Source organism: Papio anubis, chromosome 17 (assembly GCF_008728515.1).
Source record: "Papio anubis isolate 15944 chromosome 17, Panubis1.0, whole genome shotgun sequence".
NCBI lineage: Eukaryota > Metazoa > Chordata > Mammalia > Primates > Cercopithecidae > Papio > Papio anubis.
In genome coordinates, this window is record NC_044992.1 from 29,117,865 (window position 1) to 29,139,299 (window position 21,435).

The window sequence follows — 21,435 nt, forward strand, 5'->3', positions numbered from 1 at the left end:
GAGACACTAGTTATACAGATAAGTGTGGCTAAATCAGGGCTTCTCAAAGTATGTTCCACAGAACCCCAATATCAATTCATTAGTCAGTAAGTCTGAGAACCAGCATATGGATACTTCCCCTTAGAGAGTCACAACATATATGAAAGGCTCTGAGAAGCCCTGCAGTCAAGAAAACCAGTTAGCTTTGTTGAATGTGTTGTTAACTCCGGAATCTTTGGTAGAGTACAAACAATCCCATGAATTATTATTCTAGGGAAGATACTCTGGAGAATGCTGGTGTAAAATATGATACCTGTGAAATGAAAATTTTGTGTTCGACCTCCATACAGGCCAGGATAAAACTCTCCCTTAGCCACAGACCCTAGATCTGGCCTCTACCAATTGTCAGACATGCAGTGGTCCAAAAGGAAGCTTGGCAGGAGAGTAAGAATTGGTCAGATCTGTTCAGTCTACTCTGCCCCCACTGACTCAACAGAGTTCTTTTTACATGTTAACTACCAACCAGGCACGGTGGCTCACACTTATAATCCCAGCACTTTGGGAGGCCAAGGCAGAGGATTGCTTGAGCCCAGGAGTTTGAGACCAGCCTGGGCAACATGGCGAGACCATATCTCTATTTTAAAACAAACAAACAAACAAACAAACAAAAACTATGTGTTATTTTATTTATTTATTTTTCATATGTGGTCTTGCTATGTTGCCCAGCAGATCTTGAACTGGGCTTAAGCAATCCTCCTGCCTTGGCCTCCCAAATAGCTGGAATTATAGGCTGTAGCCACCGGGCCCAGCTATTTTTTTTTTTAAACTATTGGAAAACCTTGGGAAATCTTTTTACTTCATTCCTGCCCTGTTCTCCCTGACTCCAGTATTGACTTTTTAAAAATTCAGCTCTTTGGTCTGGCCAAGGCCTGTGTGCGCTTTCTCTGTCTCTGGGCTGGGCTGGCCTTGGCAGTGGAAAGAATGCAGCCAGGGAAGTCAGGCTGGGAAGCAGAGAGGCCTGTACTCCCACTGAGTCCTCAGGCTGTGCTCCGTACCCCGACTAATGAGATGCCTTGCAGCACCAGTAGTGTCTAAGAATCTCTCACACCTGGGTTTGAGGTTTCACCAGCCCTGATAAAGCTAGAGACCGGCCATCTCAATGCACCCTGCTTTGGACCCCACCCTGCCTGCCTTTTGGAGGGTATAAGGCATTTTGCTTCCTGGCACTCTTTCAGGGAGTTCAAACCCCAAAAGACCAGAAATCCTCTTGAAGTGCTTTGAAGGCATTCAAGACAGAGTCAGCGAAGGGCTTTGCCTTTTGTGTGGTGGGAAGAATGGCTAAATAAGGAGGTGTCAGGAAGCCCCATCTGGACCTTCCCCTGGACTGCCTGTCCCCAGCTTGCTCTCTTCTCCTCGGGAGCCACACCAGAGCCTAAGTCCCTGACTCCCAGGGCGGCATAGCCTGCTCTGTCCCTGCATTCAGACCCACTTCAGCCATCTTCATCATATCACTCCATGGACTGGCCTTTTCTCTGCATAGGCCTCTCCTCCTCAGCCTTCCATTCTGCCCACGGCCCATTCACACTCCCAACCAAGACTGCTGTGATTGTGTGCTTGTGGCCAAACAACAACAAGTCCCCCCGCCACCCTCACTCACCATCTCCCCTCCATCCATCCCCAGGGCAGAATGTTTGCAGCGAGGGGTGTCCCCCTCCAAAGCCCACGGCCTGGGCTCCAACTTGGTCACTGAGGTCCGTGTCTACAACTGGTTTGCAAACCGCAGGAAGGAGGAGGCATTCCGGCAGAAGCTGGCCATGGACGCCTATAGCTCCAACCAGACTCACAGCCTGAACCCTCTGCTCTCCCACGGCTCCCCCCACCACCAGCCCAGCTCCTCTCCTCCGAACAAGCTGTCAGGTAAACAAAGGTTGGGCCTCACTGCCTCAGCAACCCATCCTGGTTCTCGCCACGGATCTTACCTGGTTTAAGGGTTTTCAGAGGAGCAAATCCTTTGAGGTGATCCTAGGGCTGCTCTCTCATTGCCAGAATATTCCCCTGGAAATAATGTGTGGCTCTGATCAGTTTCCTCCAACTTCTGGCTCAGCCACTGCCCTGTGAGGCTCACTTAGCCTCCAGGGAAACCTTTACCCTATTTGTCTCCTTCCCTCTTCTTCTCCCTGTGTGGCTGCTGACTCAGCGGTCATTCTACACTGAGGAGGCTGCCTTATGGGTGGACCAGGTCCAAATCTCAGGCAGAGGGGTCGTGATGGCGTGGCATCCCTCGCAGTGTTGGAGGATGGCACTCCGGCCACCTCCTCCATCCCTGGCCATATCCTGCCCCTCGCTCGGTCCGGCTGCCTCAGGAGAAGCCCAGTGGCCTTTGGGGACGGCCACTCTGTTGGTGGCCTCTGCTTGTTGGCTTCCGTGTGTCATCAGGGTTGGTGGGGGTCAGTCACTTGAAATCTTTGCAGTGATGAGTTGGGCCAAACTGACTGAGTACCTGCTCCATCGTGCTTGATTGAGTGCTCCTTTGTGTGGGCCCGGGCCTGGATTAGAATGCCTCTGCTGTGGGCTTTCGGTTTGTCAGGATGGAATCCTACAGCCTCCTTGGGAAAAAGCACACCTATATGCTGAGCTCTGTGTTAGGCACAGGCTGGGGTGGAGCACTTCTTCTGGCCCTTCATTCTTCCGGCAAAGCTGGCTTCCTAGAATTGACGTGTTCACCGGGGTCTGTGCGGTGCCCATGAGGACAAAGTGTAGCAGCCTCCTGCCTGCTCCAAGAAAAGGGCTTGCGAAAGGAAAGCCAAACACCATTTCTAACTCGGGGGTGATCCTGAAACCTGTTGCTCCCCTCACCTGTTGGTTGCCCTTCTGATGAGAAAGGCCTGAGGGCTGGGAGCTAACCCAAGTGTTCAGGGGACCAAAGCCACCAAGACAGGCCCAGAGCCATCAGCTGGGTGGTATACAAGCATTTGTTCCATGCCTGCTGTGCCCTCCCATAGCACAGCCTCTTCCAGGGCCTCTGGGAGCCTGACAGTGTCCAGCATGAAGCTGGGGCCAGTGCCGGGGGTTTCTCTAGGTCCCTCTCCCATAGAGGAGAGAGGCTCAGCCACACAGGAAGATAGTCTTAGTTACTTAAGAGGCAGAGAAGCCCCCAGGCAAAGACTGGCCTGATTGCGGAGTAACTTCACCCCTTTAGGGAAATTCAAAGCAGGGTTCTGAGGGTTGTGGCAAATGGCACGTGGCTGGCACTGAGCAGGACCAGAGCGCTTGGCCGCCACAGCGATTCACGGAGTTGAAGCTGGGAGCTGCGGGGGGCGTGGTTGGGGCAAGGGGCATTATTGAGAAGACAATGGCCATTGTGCTGGGACCTGTGATCTCCACACCAAAGTCAGGGAGCCTGGAAGCCAAACAAAGGCCCAGCAGCCTTCTGACAAGCTGGGGCTGTGCTGAGGTCACCACGGGGTCGTTGGTTGAGGCATCCTGTGTGCTGACAGGAGACCCAGAGAGCTGGGGCTGGATGGACGGGGAGCAGGTGCTGGAAACCCAGCAGGGTGGGCAGAAAACACAGCCTGTGTATTCCTCTGACTGGAGTCTAGGAAGGGCACGTCCCACGGGAAGTGGATTCTCTGGGGTAGCCCAGAAGTCTGGATCTTTCTAAAAATCATGTAATATTAGAATTTGGAGGGAATTGGAAGAAAGGAACTGAGGCCCAGAAAGAGGCAGTGATTTGCCAAAGTGACACAGAGCAATGGTAGCAAAACAAAGACTAGGGCTCAGGCCTGCTGGTTCCCACTCCGTGCTTTCCCACAGCACGACGACGTGTTGAGTGCTTACCAAGTCCTGGGAATACGCTAGTGATGTACGAGCTGCGCGTCCTGCCCTCTGGGAGCTTACTGTCTGGTAGGAAAGATATCGGGTCATCGGGTCAGTGTCAAGTCCCCAGAACCAGCTGCAGATCGAGGTTTCATTTGGGGGCTTTGTGGATCTTTCTGCAGTGTGATAGATCCTATTACTGTTTCTGGAGCAACAGTTACGGGACACTGAATATTCTCGGTGACTGCTTTTCTTCTGTCTTTTTTTTTTTTTGGAGAGACTGGGTCTCCCTCTGTCACCCGAACTAGAGTGCAGTGGTGCAGTCTTGCCTCACTACAGCCTCAAACTCCTGGTCTCAAGCAGTCCTCCTGCCTTAGCCTCCCAAAGTGCTGGGATTACAGTTGTGAGATTGTACCCAGCCCTTCTGCCTTAATTTTCACTCGGGGCTCCTCAACATGGTCCTTGTCCCAAGCCCAGGGACTGGCTTCTCTTTCTCTGAGTGTAGTTATGTATCTGGGTTCTAACCAGTGAGGTTATAACTGTGGCTGATTCACATAACTTCTCTGAGTCTGAGTTTCCTGCCTACAAAATGGAGAAATAGGACCTTCCAGACAGGGTGCGTGTGAGGATGAAGGGAGTGAATGTAAAAAGACACCTTTCTCAGTAACCTATACTACCCTCATTATGACTCTTAACATTAGAGAGGGCTAAACAAGGGCAGTGGGAAGACTGGCAGGCAGCAGAAATCATTTTCTTTTTGATCTCACACACCAGGGCATTCCCCCTGAGAGGCAGTGAGATGTGTCCTGGCCCTGGGACTAGAAACAAAGGTGGCTGCTGTGCTGGTGCCTGGGATGCAGGATGCTGGGGTCAAAGACTAGTGTCTCCATCTCAGGCTGCCAGGATGGCATGTGTGCCATGACAGGGCTCCTGAGTAATGCAAGCAGGCAGACAGCAGGCTGCAGCCCAGCACTCAGGGGTGGCTTCTGTCTGTAGAGCCACATGGCACTCTTCCCATCTCAGTGCCCACAGCCAAGGTATGGTCACTAACCAAGCCAGAAATATAACTGCATGCAGAATACAAAAAAACAAAAAAACAAAAACCAAACAAACAAACAAAAAAACACTCTGTGGGCTGGGTGTGGTGGCTCACACCTGAAATCCCAGAACTTTGGGAGGCCAAGGCGGGCAGATCACTTGAGGTCAGCAGTTTGAAACCAGTCTGACCAACATGGTGAAACCCATCTCTATTAAAAACACAAAAATCAGCCGGGTGTGGTGGCAGGCACCAGTGACTCCGGAGGCTGAGGCAGGAGAATCGCTTGAACCCGGGAGGCGGGAGGCGGAGGTTGCAGTGAGCCGAGATGGGCCACTCCACTCCACTCCACTCCAACCTGGGTGACAGAGCAAGACTCTGTCTGGAAAAAAAAAAAAAAAAAAAAAAAAAGATCTCCATGTTGCTGAGCAGAGCTCAACATCCATGGTCAGCACTAGCAACCCCAAAGACTGAGCTGGGGGAAACAAGGCCCCAGTTCCCCCACACCCACTCTCCACACTCTCCCCTCTCCAAACACCGCACCTGAGCCAGGAGGGCTGGCAGCACCTTGGAGACGAGGCTTCCCCAGAACCCTCTTCCTAGAGAGGAAGAGCACCCTTTCTCTAACAGCACCTTCCCTCCCAGCCCTGCTTACCATGCTGTGGCCCACTTGCCCACGATGACCATGGTGTGACCCTAGTCCTGGAATGTCCGGCACAATAGGGGTGGCAGGAGGAGCACTCTGCCTCTGTCAGCGGCTGATTGGTTACAAGATGCCCTACAAACACATTGTCAGCAGAATCAGCTGTTTCCAGCGTTGCCCCTCCTCGGCTTTACAATCACACACCAGCATGCAGCCAAGGGTTGTCATGGCTTTGTCTCCCTTATGCATGCTTAATTGACAATTAAGCTGGGGCTTTGAACCAGCCTGGCTGCCGCTGCTGGGCCTTCATCTTTCCAGGGAGTGTCACAGGGGCACCCTTTGTTTGCTCTTCTTGGGGGCCTGAAGTTACTGTAGCAGGCTGCAGGCAGCCATTTATCTTCAGCCTGGAAGGCCTTTATCTGCCCCCACCCCCTATTCCAGCTCTCGGCCAGCGGGAGCTGTCCCTGGTTATAGGCCCCATGACAGCCCATTCTGAGGCCATTGAGCAAGTCCGGAGTGATGGCCTCTACCTCCCTTCTGGAGATGAATCAAGAGAAAGGCCCCCAAAAGGTCAGAGGGCAGGGCGGCAGCAAGGAGAGGGACTGGTTGGAGCCTGGTGCTTGTATTGATTGGCTCGAGGAGGAGGAGGAGGAAGTTGGCGCGGGATGGAAACTCTGCTAGCCTTGGCCCAAGCTGTGGTATCTGCTGTGTGATCTGTGGCGACCTTGCTCCCCGTACCTTTTGCTCTAGTCAGCAGCAAGCTCACTTGGCCACCACCTTGAGGAGGCGAGGAGGGGTAAAAGGTCTTCATCAGCATCCGCTCTCCCATGCGTGATGTGCTCACTCTTGTGTCACGTTTTGAGAGGGAAGTGGGGACTTATTCTCCTGGAAAGAAAGTGAGGCACAAAGAAGAGAAGAGGCCCCTCCAGGAGGACTTTCATGGGTCCCGAACCATAGCCCCTTTACCAAAGAGGAGACATTTACTTCTGTGGCTGCTGCTCCTCCCTCTCGCTGAACTCTATTCCTCCCTCTCCAAGCCCAGTGGACTTGACTTCCCTGATGTGGCTTAGAGCTTGAAAAACAGAGAATCCTGCCTCCTGCCCCTCCCTCATCCCCTTTCACAGTCCCTCCCAGGTTACCTGTGGGAATCTAACCCTGGGTCTCAGACAAGCCAAACTCTGGGCCAGGGTACCTATGTGAAGTGCTGTTGCTTTTCCCGGCACTGAATTCTGCAGGACCCGAGGAAATCTCCAAAGTTTTCAGTGGCAAGGTAGTGACTCAACGAGAGGAATTCTAATGGCCAGTGTTGATGGAGCACTTACTTCCTTGGTCCCAGGCCCTGGGCCGAGTTCCTCCGTGCATCAGCTTATGTGACCCTCACAACAACCCTGCGGAGTAGGAGCCATCTGTAGTGTCATCTTCATTTTACAATCAAGGGAAGTGAACTATTTAGAATGGAAGGAATGTGCCCAACTTCATATTCTTAGTAAGTGGTGGGGAGAGGTTTTGAGCTGTAGCACACTGTCTATCTCTTTTTGCTTTATGCAGATGCTAAAACTTTTCAGGCACAAAATCCAACACACAGAGAGAGAGAGAAACACACACACACACGCGCACACGCACACATACACACACGCACACAGACAGCCCCCAGCAGTTCCTTTTCCCACATTCCTACTGTTCCCCTCTGAATGACACTGAGGCTTTGGGAGATCACGGCCAAAGAGGTGGGGTAAGGGTGTGAGTCTCCCATTCTGGCTAGTTTACTGCTTCCTCCCCAACCACTGCCCCTGACCAAGGTGGATTCTGTGCCCTGCCCAGGCAAGAAATCAAAGCCCCCTGTTTCACGACCCCATCCCCATCGGTGTGGGGATTTGAACTGCCCTTGCAGTCGGCACCGTCTGGGCTACTAAATGCCTTAACAACTTAATGGGGCTTCTGAGACAGTGCAAGCACCTCAGCTCACCTCTGGGAGCTCCGCCCACTCCCTGGGCAGCAGACAGCGGGAGGGGTTTATGAGGGCAGTTGTAAAAATATTCATCTCAGCAGCAAAGTTCCTCATGGTAAATAAGGCCCATTGTCCCTAAGTAGCAGATTATTTCAGTTCAGAAGAGAGACAAATCTTGCCTTGAAATGTCTGCTATTGTAGGAAGCACATTCTTACTGACTTGAGGTTTAGTAAGTGGTGGACATGGGCGGCTCCAGTGTTCTCCGTCTTAGGGACTTTATCTGAGTGCCATTTTATCTCTTGAATTTGAAGATCATTTTATCTTGTGGGTACCACCCCATCGGCTGCCACTAGATTGGGGAAGACAATCAGGATATTAATGAGATTAAGAGGCGTAACCTTCAGGGTATTCTGCTGTCAGCCTCCCCCTGATAGGGAACCAGCCCTGGTCTGCATACAAAGAAACCAGGCTGCTGGGCTGGTGGGGCTCCAAGCCTTTGCACAAAGGGGCCAGGAGATACTGCAGTCCTATCACCTAAGGGTCATGCCTAATCCCCCCTGAAGGATCCTTAGACTATTCAAGGACTCCTTGCCGCCTCCAGTCAGCTCTGAGGAGGAAGGAAGCTGCCTGCAAGCACACAGCTCTGGCCTGCAGCTCATGGTAGAAGTGCTCTTGGAAACTGTTGAAGGTTTGATGGGAAGTGACAGGAACTTGGAGAGAATTAAGCACCACAGTGCAGAGAGAGGCAGAGATCTGTGCAAGGGCCTTTGAAGCTACCTGCTTAATGGAATGGAACAAGATCTGGCCTTATGCCTCTACCTGTTTTTTAGGGGGACGTACAAACACAAATGAAGAGGAGAGAGAGAAATATACATGCATATATATGTATTATATATACACACACACACACATAGAGAAACTACGTATATAAAAGGAATTCAGCCCACATATAAAGTCAGATCAATCAGTCAATCATGGTTATTATCCTAGCTATTCATAAATACTCTAGAACAGGGATTGACAAACCTTTTCTGTAAAGAGCCAGATAGTAAATATTATTTTAAACTATTCAGTTGTAATTACTCAACTGTGCCTTTGTAGCACCATAGACATGGAAGTGAGTGAACATCGCTGTCTTCCAAGCAAACTTTATGGGGACTGAAATTTAAGTTTCACATAATTTTCCCATAGCATCCTATAGTCTTTAATGGATTGTTTCTCAACTATTTAAAAATGTGAAACCCATTCGTAGCTGGTGGGTCGTACAAAGACAGGCTGCTTTGGTCAACAGACCAGTTTGCTGACCCCGCCGTAGGACAATAGTTCTCAAACGTGGCCACACTTTAGAGTCACCTGAGGGAGTATCTAAAAATCCCAGTATCCAAGCTGCATCCTGGACCTGTCAGAACGGCTGGGGAGTGGGCCTACACATCAGTAGTTAGAATTTTCTAAGTGATAGCAATGTGCAGCTAAATTTGAGAACCAATTCTCAGGTTCTCAAATTTAGCTTCTCAAATGTTAAAGTGCACGCTAATTCTCTGGGGCGGGGGATGTTAAGATACAGATTCTCATTCTGTAGGCCTGGGGTGAGGCCCGAGTTTCTGCATTTTCAACAGGTTCCCAGGTGCTGTTGAAGAGGATGGTCTGGGACACACTTTGAGTACCGGGGGTGGATTAGCAACTCATTCCCCTTTGCCTCCCCAACCTGTGTAATTTGCCTCACCATCCCCAGCCTTGACATCTAATATGGGGAAATGCTCTTTTAAATCCAGCCGGCACAGCGACAAAATTACAGGCTATGGAGCCACACCCAAATTCCAACCTTAACTTGGCCACTTACTGCTGTGTGACCCTGGGCAAGTCTCTGGAATCTCTGTGCTTGCCTCTTGAGGTGTGGAGACATCCACTCATGCAGATGCTGGAAGAATTAAATGAGATAATATATATGTAAAACACTCCAGACGTAACAGGCTCTCATAAATAGTAGCTGTTACCATTCCTTGCAGAGGCTTGTGGGTTCTTTGTTTTTTGGTTTTTTAGTTTTTGCCCTCTTTCCTTGTCCTTCTTGGAGGTTTCATCCAATCTTGATTTTTAAAGAATTTGGGTATCTCCAACTAGATATTCATCTTGGTGATTGCAGCAAACTTAGGCTGGCTTCTTGTAGCACATTGGGCATGAGGCAGTCTCCCGCTCTTCCTAGGACTTCTCTGTGACATCCACAAGGCATATTGAGTGTCGTAAGTCATTTAGTACAAATTCAGGAAACAGTGAGGGGAAGCTGGGAAGACCATGGATTGGTGGGGGCAGAGGGCAGGGTCATGACCGTGTAGCAGGAGGTCAAGTTCATGATGTTTATGGAGTCGAGATGACCATGAATTTCCTGTAACTAATAGGGCATTTTTCTTTTTCTTTCTTTCTTTCTTTTTTTTTTTTTTTTTTTTTGAGAGACGGAGTCTCACTCTGTTGCCCAGGCTGGAGTGCAGTGGCACGATCTTGGCACACTGCAAGCTCCGCCTCCTGGGTTCATGCCATTCTCCTGCCTCAGCCTCCTGAGTAGCTGGGACTACAGGCGCCCACCACCACGCTAATTTTTTGTATTTTTTTTTTTTAAGTAGAGATGGGGTTTCACCGTGTTAGCCAGGATAGTTGCGATCTCCTGACCTCGTGATCCACCCGCCTCAGCCTCCCAAAGTGCTGGGATTACAGGCATGAGCCATCATGCCCAGCCATTTTTCTTTTTTAATTAAAGGACGTGTGAGTACCCCTACCCCTCTCATGTGTATTGCTTGTTAGTAATTAGCCTGGGAACCTATCAGGTAGAGGGGGTGTGGGATGTTCCCAGTGGAGGCTGCATCTGGGAAGCTTAATGGCCTCTGTTCTTAGAAGGGAAGTTCCCCCAAACTTCAGGCGAAGGAGCATTAAGAAGGAGAGGGCGCACACAGCCCCACAGTAAGCAAAGGGAAACCTCAGAAGCTCCTACGGGCTGATTTTCTGGAAACCACTCGCCTCAACCTGTGAGCATGCATCTGCTTCAGGTACCTTCCCGTTACCCTACACTCTAACTTCAACAACCTCCGCAATAGCACACTTGTGTGAGTTCAGCCACTGAGGAATCAACTGGCAAGTGGGGGGACTCGATGCCTCCAATGCTTTTGAGAAGTCAATAGTCAGTTTTCTCAGGACTTGTACTCTGCATGTTCTTCCTAAGTTGGAGAAACACTGTGCAGATGGTCTTTAGCTTTAGACTTTCCCAAGGAAAGTCTACCTGAGCCAAGGTGAGCTGGTTATGGCCAGTGCCTTCTCAGGACTGGATTCAGATGTGTGTGTCTGGGTAGCCAAGCATAGCACCCAAATCAGGCTTGGCTTGGGTTGTGGTTCTGTCACTATCTGGCAGTGTGGCCTCAAGTTATTAGCCTCTTTGTCCCAATACCTATCCCCTTAGGGGTGCTGTGAGGCTTAAATATGATCAGACACGCCCAGTGCCAAGAACAGTGCCTGGTAAGGAAGGTTAGCTGCCATTACAGTATTATTGAATTGACTCAGAAACTTGAGGGTGTTGAGAGAACGGAAGAGCTTGGGTTCTCTCTGGGTTCTTGACAAGGGTTTTGCCTTGCAGTTTCACCCTGGAAGGATTGATTTCCCTTTCCATAAACCCTGCTTGTCATTTGAAACATCAGAAACAATGAACCTAAGTATTGGCAAGATCAGTGGTTCTCAAATCTTTCTCCAGACCACATAAAAATCATCCAGGGAGCTCATTAAAAATAGACATGGCTCCCTCCACCCACCCACACCTTTAGAATCAGAATTGAGAAATGAGGGGTTTACAGGCATAAGAGCTTTTGACAAAAGCCCTAAGAGATTTGCCTAGAGTCCCAGCTACTTGGGAGGCTGAGGCAGGAGGATCACTTGAGCCCAGGAGTTTGAGGGTGGAGTGAGCTATGGCAGTTGGAGTGTAGACAACAAGGAGAACAGGCTACTTATTTCTATCTCCATTCATAAAACACCTTGAGATAAATTAAGCACTTTGTGCCCATTGGTGCCACTACACTACAGCCCGGGTGACAGAGTGAGACCCTGTCTCTAAAAAAAAAAAAAGAGAGAGATTTGGATGCATAGTCAGGGTTGACATTACTAGGCCCGATGGAGCAGGAGAGTTCTGAAGGGGTTGAAGGTAATCCTCATGGCCCCTTGCAGAAATGGGAAAGGAGAAGCAGCCGGGGTGAGAGGCCTTGGACTAGGATTCAGGAGATCAGAGCCACCAATGAGCAAGGGTGACCTTGGGTGAATCATTTAACTTCCTGGGAATTCTGGCAAATGAGGGTGTGGGATGAGGGCCTTTCCACTCTGACAGGCTATTATTTGGAGACTGCGTGTTGCATCCAGTCTTGGGGCCCAGGACTCCGCAGCTTGAAGTGCAGAGGGAGGCTTGCCATTGTGGTATTTTATTGTGAAACTCATCATCTGTCTCTCTCTCCTTCTCTCCCTCACTCCCTCGCTCCTTCCCCGTTTCAGGAACTGTGTGCTGTTAGAAGCCTTCCACCTTTATTAGGGATCATTAGAGCTTTACAACACCAGCAGATTGGGTGGGGCCAGTCACAATAAACAGATTTATAATGGGTATAAACGAGACACCTATAACTGCTGGAGGTTAACACTTTCAGGGCCTCTGAATAGCAGCTGGCATGCCCATGCCTTCTGGCCCTGTCCACCGCAGGGTGCTTCTTCCTGCTTGGCACCCATTGGACTGGGTTGGCAGTGAAGCCTAAGTGAGTTCTTGTTCAGCAAGGGTGGAAAACACTTAAACAACATCTCCTATTTGTGTAACATCAGTTTGCACGATGGGCACACAAGTGCTTAATTTCTCTCAAGGTGTTTTGTGGATAGAGACAGAAATGAGCGGCCTTTCTTCCTCGTTGTCTACAACCCTACAGCCAGGGGAACTAGAGGCTTTGCATCCTTACTTGTAAACTTCAATCTCACCATGAAGAAGAAGGTCCCTGAAGTCTCTGAATGCCTTGCTCTCTATGTATGTATTCTGAATGGTAGCATTGTGGGCTGTACCAACATCTAAGCCTGAGTTGGATTTCTTCACCATTGTGTCTCCAGCCCATAGCCCTGTGCCTGGCACACGGTAGACACTCCATATATTTGTGAAATAAAGATATCTATTATAGAGGGCTTCCTGTCAAAGCATATGCAGGAAGCCCCTGTTTTATAAATTTGGTATTCAGTTTAAGAATTAAACTGAGCATAGGATTAGTTATGTTTTATATAGCATATATGTGCTGTATATATATATATAGGCATATTTTCTCTTCTCTAGAAACAATGTCACTCAGCTCACCCCTATTAACACTGCTTAAGTATACAGTTCACAAATTAATGTCAACATTTAATGTTACCAGAAAGTTTTCAAAGAACGTATCATGACTTTCTCCCTAATATTTTACTGGTAAACTAGTCTCATTTAATTTAGTTCTGCTAGTTAGCTTAATGTTCTACTACTTTCATTCCTTTTAAAATCTCTTACCAGGATCCCCAGGGCAAGAAAAAAGCAAGAACTTCTCCTCTCGTGTTTCCATTGAGCAAAGTGAGGTCTAGAAAAGGGACTGGGCTACTGCAAATCAATTATCTGGAGAGACAGAAGCAAAACTGCCCCGCTCTGGGCAGCCATCAGGTCTCTGGTGGTGCTCCCTGAGCATCTGCCTGGTGCTCCTAGCTCAGTGCCCAACACCTGGTGTTGCTTGGGATGAGCCTCCCTGGGCCTGCCAGTGATCAATAGCTATCTGTCATGATGATGGTGATGACGATGATGATGATAATGATACTGATGGAGATGCCCTCTGTGACAGTGATGAAGAGGCTGGGATCTGGCCACGCAAATCCCTATCACAAGGCAGCTCTGACACTTGCCAGGCGTCAAAGGATCTTCTCCCTGGGTATCATCTCCCAGTAGGGTCTTTGTTATGTACAGGCTGTGGTGGAAAACCTCCCTTTTCTAAGGCAATTTTATTAGCCCTTCAGTCACAATACAGATGTCTGTTTATAGGACCTTACTTTTGTGTGGACACCCAGTGGCTCAGTCTGCTGATGGCTTTATAGCCTTTCTCGCTTTGCCCAGACCCACTGGGAGCATCGCCATTCTCCTTGTCGGCCAGGCCTAGAGGCCTTTGTTGCAGCCATATTATCTCTGCCCGCAAAGGCAGCTGCTCAGAAAACACCAGACCCCAGGAGGCAGACTGCAGAAGAGCACTGTCTGTCCCCATAGCCTTTAAGCCTAACGATGTCCACCGTTAACCCTTCTTAGTTTTACCCTAGTTTCTTTGGAGAAAGGGGCATTTAAGTTACTCATGTTGCCACAGTAAAATCCCATTAATTGACTCTTCTCCTTATACCCAAATCAACCCAGTGGCCCCCAAACTCGGTTCTTCAAATGTGAAACTGCCCAAGTCTATCAATACTGTTTCTTCAATTTTGATTATATTTTAATCTCTCTCTCCTTTTCTCTTACTCCCCTTTCTTCCTCCTTAAAAAGAATGCTTGCCTCTCCTTGCCCACAGAAAAACAGGGAGAGGGAGGCCAAAGCAGGACTACTTGAGCCCAGGAGTTTGAGACCACCCTGGGCAACATAGAGCCCCCATCTCTACAAAATAATAACAATAATAATAATAATAATAAATTAGCCAAGCATGGTGGCATGCACCTGTAGTCTCAACTATTTGGGGGGCTGAGGTAGAAGGATTCCTTGAGCCCAGCAGGTCAAGGCGGCAGTGAGCTGTGATTGCGCCACCGCACTCCAGCCTGGGTGACAGAGCTAGAGCTTGCCTCAAAAACGAAAAGAAAAACGGGGAGATTTAGAGGATAAATGGATATACTCCAGTCACTTCACCATCACTCAACTCAACAGTCTAAAGGGGAAAGTGATGTGGAGTCATCAGAGTTTAAGCGTAGGTTATTCATTCATCATTTACTCCTTCAGCAAATGTTTAATGAATGCCTAGCATGACTCCATGCCAAGAAGAAAATGGAGAATACAGACAAGGTCCTGCCCTCATGGGGCTTACATTCTAGTGAGGGATGCAGCCAAGGAACAAGTAAACAAACCTGCAAAATCATTTCAAGCTATTAGTGGGTCATGATGGGGAGGCTCTACATATCTGGAGCCCATTTGGGGCTTATGGGAAAGAGGGAGAAGGGTCAGCTTTGGAATACCACTGACTTGCTGGGAGACCCCCTAGCAAGGAGCGGTGCAAACAACCTTGTCCTCTCTGAACCTCAGTTTTCCACTCTGTCAAATGGGTGCCTGTGACACATTGAGAAGCAGACGGGTGTAACATACTCTCAGATGTGAGGACTGCCCAAGTTCTCAAGTGCCAGGCTGGTTCCCTTTGCCTACAGCAGCAATCTTCAGGCTGAACTATTCGTTGCAAACCACCTGATGTTTGCCTGCAGAAACTGCCACTCCGGTAAGGATGAGGCGTGGTGGCACAGGTAGACCTTGTGGGGGAGGACACGCGGAGTTTCTGTTGCTCTTCTACCTCCCCGCATGTGCAGTTTTTTCAAGTGCACCATGCACATTAGCTTCTGTTCTCAGCCAACGTGCTTTTGATGAAAGATTTTTTTTCTTTTCTTGGTTACATTTGCTTTGATTTTTTTTTCAATAAGAAAACCAGTTTGTGGGCTTCCCTTAAGTATCACTCAACTTTTACTCCTTGAGTCAAGAATGTTTACTGTCCCCACAGGCCTGTCTGTATTTCTCCTCTTATGAATTGAGCTCCTAACTAAGCCATGTTAGGTAGAAAGGGATCTGGAATTGAAACCAGCCCAGCATTTAAATTGCTTTCATCTTGCATCAGTTTTTTCTTCCACACTTGCAGATTTTTAATCTTCTAAACTCTCTGCAAACATGAATCTTTATCCTCGCAGAGGAGGAAGTATTAATAAGAACTAGCAAAAGTCCTGTGCTGCAAACGAGGACACTGAGGCAGCAATGCTGACTCATTTGAAAGCTTTCATTTCTGGAGTTCTCCGTTTCAAGCCAGGGAATTGTTCACATTCTTTTCTTCCAAATGGGCCTCTCAGAAGTTCTCCAGATGGAATCATTTGTCTCTCTGCCTCTGTCCTTAAGAAAAGTAACGCGTTTAGGGAGAAGGTAGAGTTATCAGGACACAATACAGGGTCCATCAAGCCTGGCCCAGTCTCTCCCTGTGCTCTCCCCAACATAATGATTTGGCTTCATAGAAAAGATGGCACTGTCTACTCATAATTTATGAACAATGCACATAGTTATTTCCTTTTGGAAGAGCTTTCTCCTTCGCATGTTCTCTCCTGCCTGAGTTTAAATTCCCAGTTTCTAGACCCAACAGGGTTGGGTTGTGCTCTGCATGAGGTTAGAAACACAGGGGAAGAATGTGTGTGACAGAGCCCCAGCCAGTTGAGTAATGTTTACTCTGTTGGTGGCTGGGACGCTCACTCACGCTGGCAGAGGTCCACCAGCCAGAGGAACATTCCTGCATTATCAGGGATGGGAGGTTGGCTCTGAAATGTCAAGGGTGAACGGCATCCCACCAGATTCTGGGTGCAGCTCACAGACCTCAGCGAAAGGAACCCCCAGGCTTCAGCGCCAAAGGCCACATTGCCCAGGAATCCCCACTTTCCTCATTTCTTCTTACTGAAAGAGCAATTCTGGTCCTCTTTTCCTGGTTGACGTTGCTCTTCTGTTCACACAGCAGAACCAGTGCATCTCTGACATTATTTTATTCATTCATGATTCTGGGTTGTGAAGAAGGAATATCTGCATGCCCCTTTCACAGACAAAAATGCCAACGCCCAGAAGTTAACTGACCCAGAATCATCAGAGAGTTAAGGCAGAGAGAGAGAGAGAGAGAGAGAGATTGTTAGTTTAAAGTGTCTAGAGCCTGGTGCCCAGTTGATCTCTGGAATCGTGGAATTGGGGTCTCAGCTGTTTTTTGAAGCTCTTAGAGCAGAATTAAATCGCCAGGGGCTCTGTGAGCTGTAGCTCTAAGCCCCTGAAGCACAGGTTTCTGCAAAGTCTCTCTGGTGAATGGCACCCTAAGCAGTGCCTCTCTGGGGTCCTCCTGTAAGGCAGTCATGTTTGTCTTTGAACACACAGGCACAGTAGGTTCTATATAACCTGACATACGCAGCCTAAAAATCACCACAGTTTGCTAAGCCATGTGGTAAGAACCACAGGGCTTGTGGGAAAAACAGGATTAAAAGCACAACACTTGAGGCCGGGCGGGGTGGCTCATGCCTGCAATCCCAGCACTTTGGGGGACTGAGGTGGGTGGATGACTTGAGTTCAAGAGTTTGAGACCAGCCTGGCCAACACAGTGAAACCCTGTCTCTACCAAAAATACAAAAATTTAGCTGAGCATGGTGGTGGGCACCTGTAGTCCTAGCTACTTAGAAGGCTGAGGCAGGAGAATCACTTGAGCCCGGGAGGTGAAAGTTGCTGTGAGCCGAGATGATGCCACTGTACCCAGATTAGGTGACAGAATGAGACTCCGTCTCTGAAATAAAATTTTTAAAAAGCACAACACTTGAAAACCTCTTCAGCGACACATTTTTTGCTTTGAGATGAAGTCTTGCTCTGGTCACCCAGGCTGGAGTGCAGTGGCGGGATCTCAGCTCACTGCAACCTCCACCTCCCAGGTTCAAGCAATTTTCCTGCCTTAACTTCCTGAGTAGCTGGGATTAAACCACTGTGCCCAGCTAATGCACATACCACCATACCCAGCTAAATTTTGTATTTTTAGTAGAGATAGGGTTTCACCACGTTGGCCAGGCTGGTCTCGAACTCCTGACCTTAAGTGATCCACCCGCCTCGGCCTCCCAAAGTGCAGGGATTACAGGCGTGAGCCACCGTGCCTGGCCAACACATTTTTAAAAGATAAGAATCCAATAAAAAGATTATCAGAGTTTTATACCCGTTAAAGAGTTAAGAAATATATAAATGCTGTACAACAATAAATATGGCAAGTTTGCCTAGGGAAGTGGGCATCAGAAGGGCTGCGGGTTGTGCGTTACTGTGAATCAGTGGAGAAAGGGTTATCTGAAATGGGAAGGAAAAGATGTGACTCCATATTGCATGGATGTGTCTCACCAGCGCACACAGTGGACTGAGGTGTTTGGAGGATGTTTGAGGTGTGCATATGTACACACAGCAGCATTGTTAGTATTCTCCTATGTGGTTCCATTCAGCTGGATGCAGCTTTCTGAATTCACTAAGTGTTTTGCAAATGTGAAATTGACATTATACTCAAATTATCCCCTAATATGTCAATAGAATTGGAACAGATTTACACTTTCACTACAATAAATACAGAACTGACTGTATTTTCTCCTTCTGCTAGATGTGATGCTCTTTGTCTGGGGCATGGGTGCTCAAAGCTGCTGGGGTTTCATTCCTTCAGTCAATAAATATTCATAGTATCAGGCAGTCTGCTAGGCTGTGAGGATGTGACAAGTAAAAACTCATCTCTTTCTTTAAGAGGCAGAGAAAAGTGAACATATCAGCAGCATGCATGCAGGGTGACTGACTCCTGCCGTAAGCCTCTGTCTAGTGCATGTAAAATACAAAGGATGGAGCGGCCATCTCCCAGGATGAATCAAGAAGAGCTTCACGGGGGGCAACATGTGACATGAGATGCTTTCCAGGCAGAGGGAACAGCAAAGGTGCAGAGGCAGGAGATGGTCAGGCCATTTGAGAAATGCGTTAAGGTTGTGGTGAGATGGCCGGGCGCGGTGGCTCAAGCCTGTAATCCCAGCACTTTGGGAGGCCGAGATGGGCGGATCACAAGGTCAGGAGATCGAGACCATCCTGGCTAACACGGTGAAACCCCGTCTCTACTAAAAAATACAAAAAAAACTAGCCAGGCGAGGTGGCGGTGCCTGTAGTCCCAGCTACTCGGGAGGCTGAGGCAGGAGAATGGCGGGAACCCGGGAGGCAGAGCTTGCAGTGAGCTGAGATCTGGCCACTGCACTCCAGCCTGGGGGACAGAGCGAGACTCCGTCTCAAAAAAAAAAAAAAAAAGGTTGTGGTGAGAGATAGTGCAAATAAAACAGATGAATCGCGAAGGCCCAGTTCTGCCAGTCTTAGGTGCTGGGGCTTTTCTGGAAAGCAGTGAGGAGCCATCAGACATTTCCAAGCAGGGCAGAGGCATGGTGTGACTTTGTTTTAGAAAGAAATCCCAGGCTGCAGCAGTGTGAAAGGCACCTTGGAGATGGTGCTCGCACAGGAAGGCAGGGCAAGGATGCTGGCTTCTTGGAACCATGCACTTCTGCCATGCCTTTGGCACTTCTGACTAGTCTATCGGATAGAAACCAAATGATCTGCGTCTGTCCCATATGCTGTTGGGAATCCAGGAATAACCTGATACCCATGATGCTCATGCCTAGCAACAGGAGAAAGTAGACGATCTACTCACCAGGGCCTCAGGGTTGTCTTGACTCTACCTTGGATGGCTTTTGCTGCTTGACACACTTGCTGTGGTTTGCAGAGCCAACACTGGGGACAGGGCCAATTAGTGGCTTGAGCTAGGAAGTAAGTGGAAGGCGAATGGCTGCCATCTGCCACTCTCATTTCTCCTGTGGGTCCTCTGTGGCTATTAACCTGGCATCTTTGGTTAATCAATATTAAACCAGAGCCCTTGTCATATGTTCACTTAAAGAACTTGCATTGGTGAAGGAAGAAGGGAAGATGCCATTCCATTTCTTAATGCTCCCTAGCACAGTGCCTGGCACATGGTAGGTGCTCAATAAAGTGGCATGACCTCAGCCTTCCTAAAAATGTCTTTTAAACAAAGACAGTCCCAGAGTAGGAGGAATTGATGTGTTTTCAGCAACTGTTATATGCCCAGCATGGTCTGGGTACTTGGACATCCATTAACTCATTCCGTTCTCTTCCCAATGACCTGACGGATGGATATTGTTAACAATGAGGAACTGAAGCTCAGGGAGGTTAAGTAACTTTCCAAGGTCACACAGGTCTTACAGGGTAGAGCCAAGATTTAAACCCAGGTCACCTGGCTCCAGAGCCTACACACTTTGCACTTATTTTTGTTCTCACTTCAAGTGCTCTTCTGAGTTTTTGAAATATAGGAGGACTGGCCTCTCCTTCCTCTAACAAGAGCACCTATTTTTGGTGTACACCTTGTGATGCACCCCCACCCCCTTCCCCCAAAAGATGGCTGGCTGATTACAGCCACCCCCTCAGGGGCCAGTGATTGCCACATTCTTGGTGAGAGGAGCATCGTGGGAACAGCTGCAGGTGGATCTGGAGCTAATGAGCAGCCTTGTGCCTGGCTCCCATCACATTGCTGTGACAATGGCCCCCTCCCCACGGTGGGCAGTCCTCTGGCTTATAGATGAGGAAGCTGGTGCTCACCCAAGAAATTGACAGCAGAGCTGAGATTAAAACAGGGATCCCCCAATTCCCAGCCAGACCTCTATCACTGAACCAGAGGCTTTTAAAGGAATGTTCAGAGGTCTAGGCTCATCTGTCTTTTAACAGAGCAGCTCCATCGTTATATTTCTTATATTAAAGTTTTGTTGGGGAGAAAACAAAGTGTGAAAACCACAACAGCCTTGGAATATGCTGCCTAGACTCTAACAAATGGCTCTTGAGTCTCTCCTGACATGCTCCCTTGTAAAGAAGCCTTTTGTTTCCTGCGGAAATCCTTGGTTAATTATTTTTAAATAAATAATTGCGTAGCCTTTGGTAGGGGAGAAGCCTCCCTGTGACCCATATTTGATCATCAGAGGGCTGGCCCTTTTCCGTCAGCCAAATTAAATAGGCTAAATCCAGAGACTGTTTGACTTGAGACTGAATCGATGATGGGGACAGGCTGGGAGGTGAAAACACACCTGACTCCCAGCGTTATCACCACTCTCTCAGGAGCAGAGCCTCTCGGGGAGGTAAATAGCTGGTTAGGGAGTCAGAGAAAGCAGGAGAAAAACAGGGTGAAGTCTAGTTCCTCCAAAAGAACGGAGCAAGAGGGCAGCGGCCAGACCTCCCTCCTAAGTTGCTTCCAGGGCAAAGCATCAGTGGTTCTCCCAGGGTAGGATTCTTTGGAAACTCTTCTCTACGGAAAGATAATTCCATTCAGTGTTTAGAATCTGTCCTAAGCCATCCAGAATTCTAGGACCTTAGGGCAAATATCTTGGGGTCCATTCCTATACCAGCTTCCTCCCCACAGCATCCCCACCCATAGTTGCCATTTATATGGCATTTTGCAAGAAACCGTATAGATGTTACCTCTAATCCAAAAAGAGCCCTGTTGAGGATGCATTCTCTCCACTTTTCTAGAGGAAACAAAGGCACAGAGAGGGAAAGTAATTTTCCCATGATCACAGATCTATTAAGAGCAGCGTCAGAATTTGAACCCGAGTTGGTTTAGCTGCAGAGTCCATAGTCTTCCCACTGCCCTTCCTTGATAGAAATTCTTCCTTTTGTTTATTTGAAATCTGCCTTCCTCTTTTCCATTGGACCTAGCTCTGCCTTCAGAGCTCATAAGGTTCAAATCTCTTTCTTCTTCTATGTGACTACACTTTGAACTGTTGGCAGCATCCTGCTGGGAACTGGGTGGCAAATGTGAGTGAAGAAAGAAGGCCTCATTTAATCCAATGGGATGGCATCGATGGCAAACAGGAGACGTGGGGGCTGCAAATAGATGCACAGGAGGACAGGGTACTGGGCACGGGCTGTTGACTTGGGGAGCTGGACATTGTTCCTCCTTTTAACTTCATGATTTCTGTTCTTCCCCAAAAATGTAGTGCCTTAAACCAATACACCAATTCCAGCACCATCCTACTGTCACCACCACCCCTACTAGCAGCTCCTTGATTCAAAGAATGGGGAAAATGGCCAATAGAAAAGCTCATAGAGCAAGCATCAAGCCACTACATACTCAGACAAGTTGCTCTTGAAGGTTAGAACCCAGCTTTAGCATTTGTTTTATTTTTTTCCCCAGCCCTCTTAAGTTCTA

The 21,435-nt window shown here is 48.6% G+C and overlaps 1 protein-coding gene across 6 annotated transcripts in view; it reads left to right on the forward strand.

Annotated features, from left to right (window-relative positions):
* Window positions 1-21,435, forward strand: part of HNF1B (HNF1 homeobox B) — a 61,469-nt gene that overhangs the window by 12,651 nt on the left and 27,383 nt on the right. For all 6 annotated transcript variants that reach the window (XR_639160.4, XR_639161.4, XR_001896403.3 and 3 more), the window contains exon 4: window positions 1,661-1,896. Coding sequence is in view for 3 of the 6 variants with exons in the window: in XM_017950693.3 (XP_017806182.1) it covers window positions 1,661-1,896 (236 nt within the window). In the remaining 3 variants the exon portion in view is untranslated. The remainder of the gene's footprint in view (window positions 1-1,660; window positions 1,897-21,435) is intronic.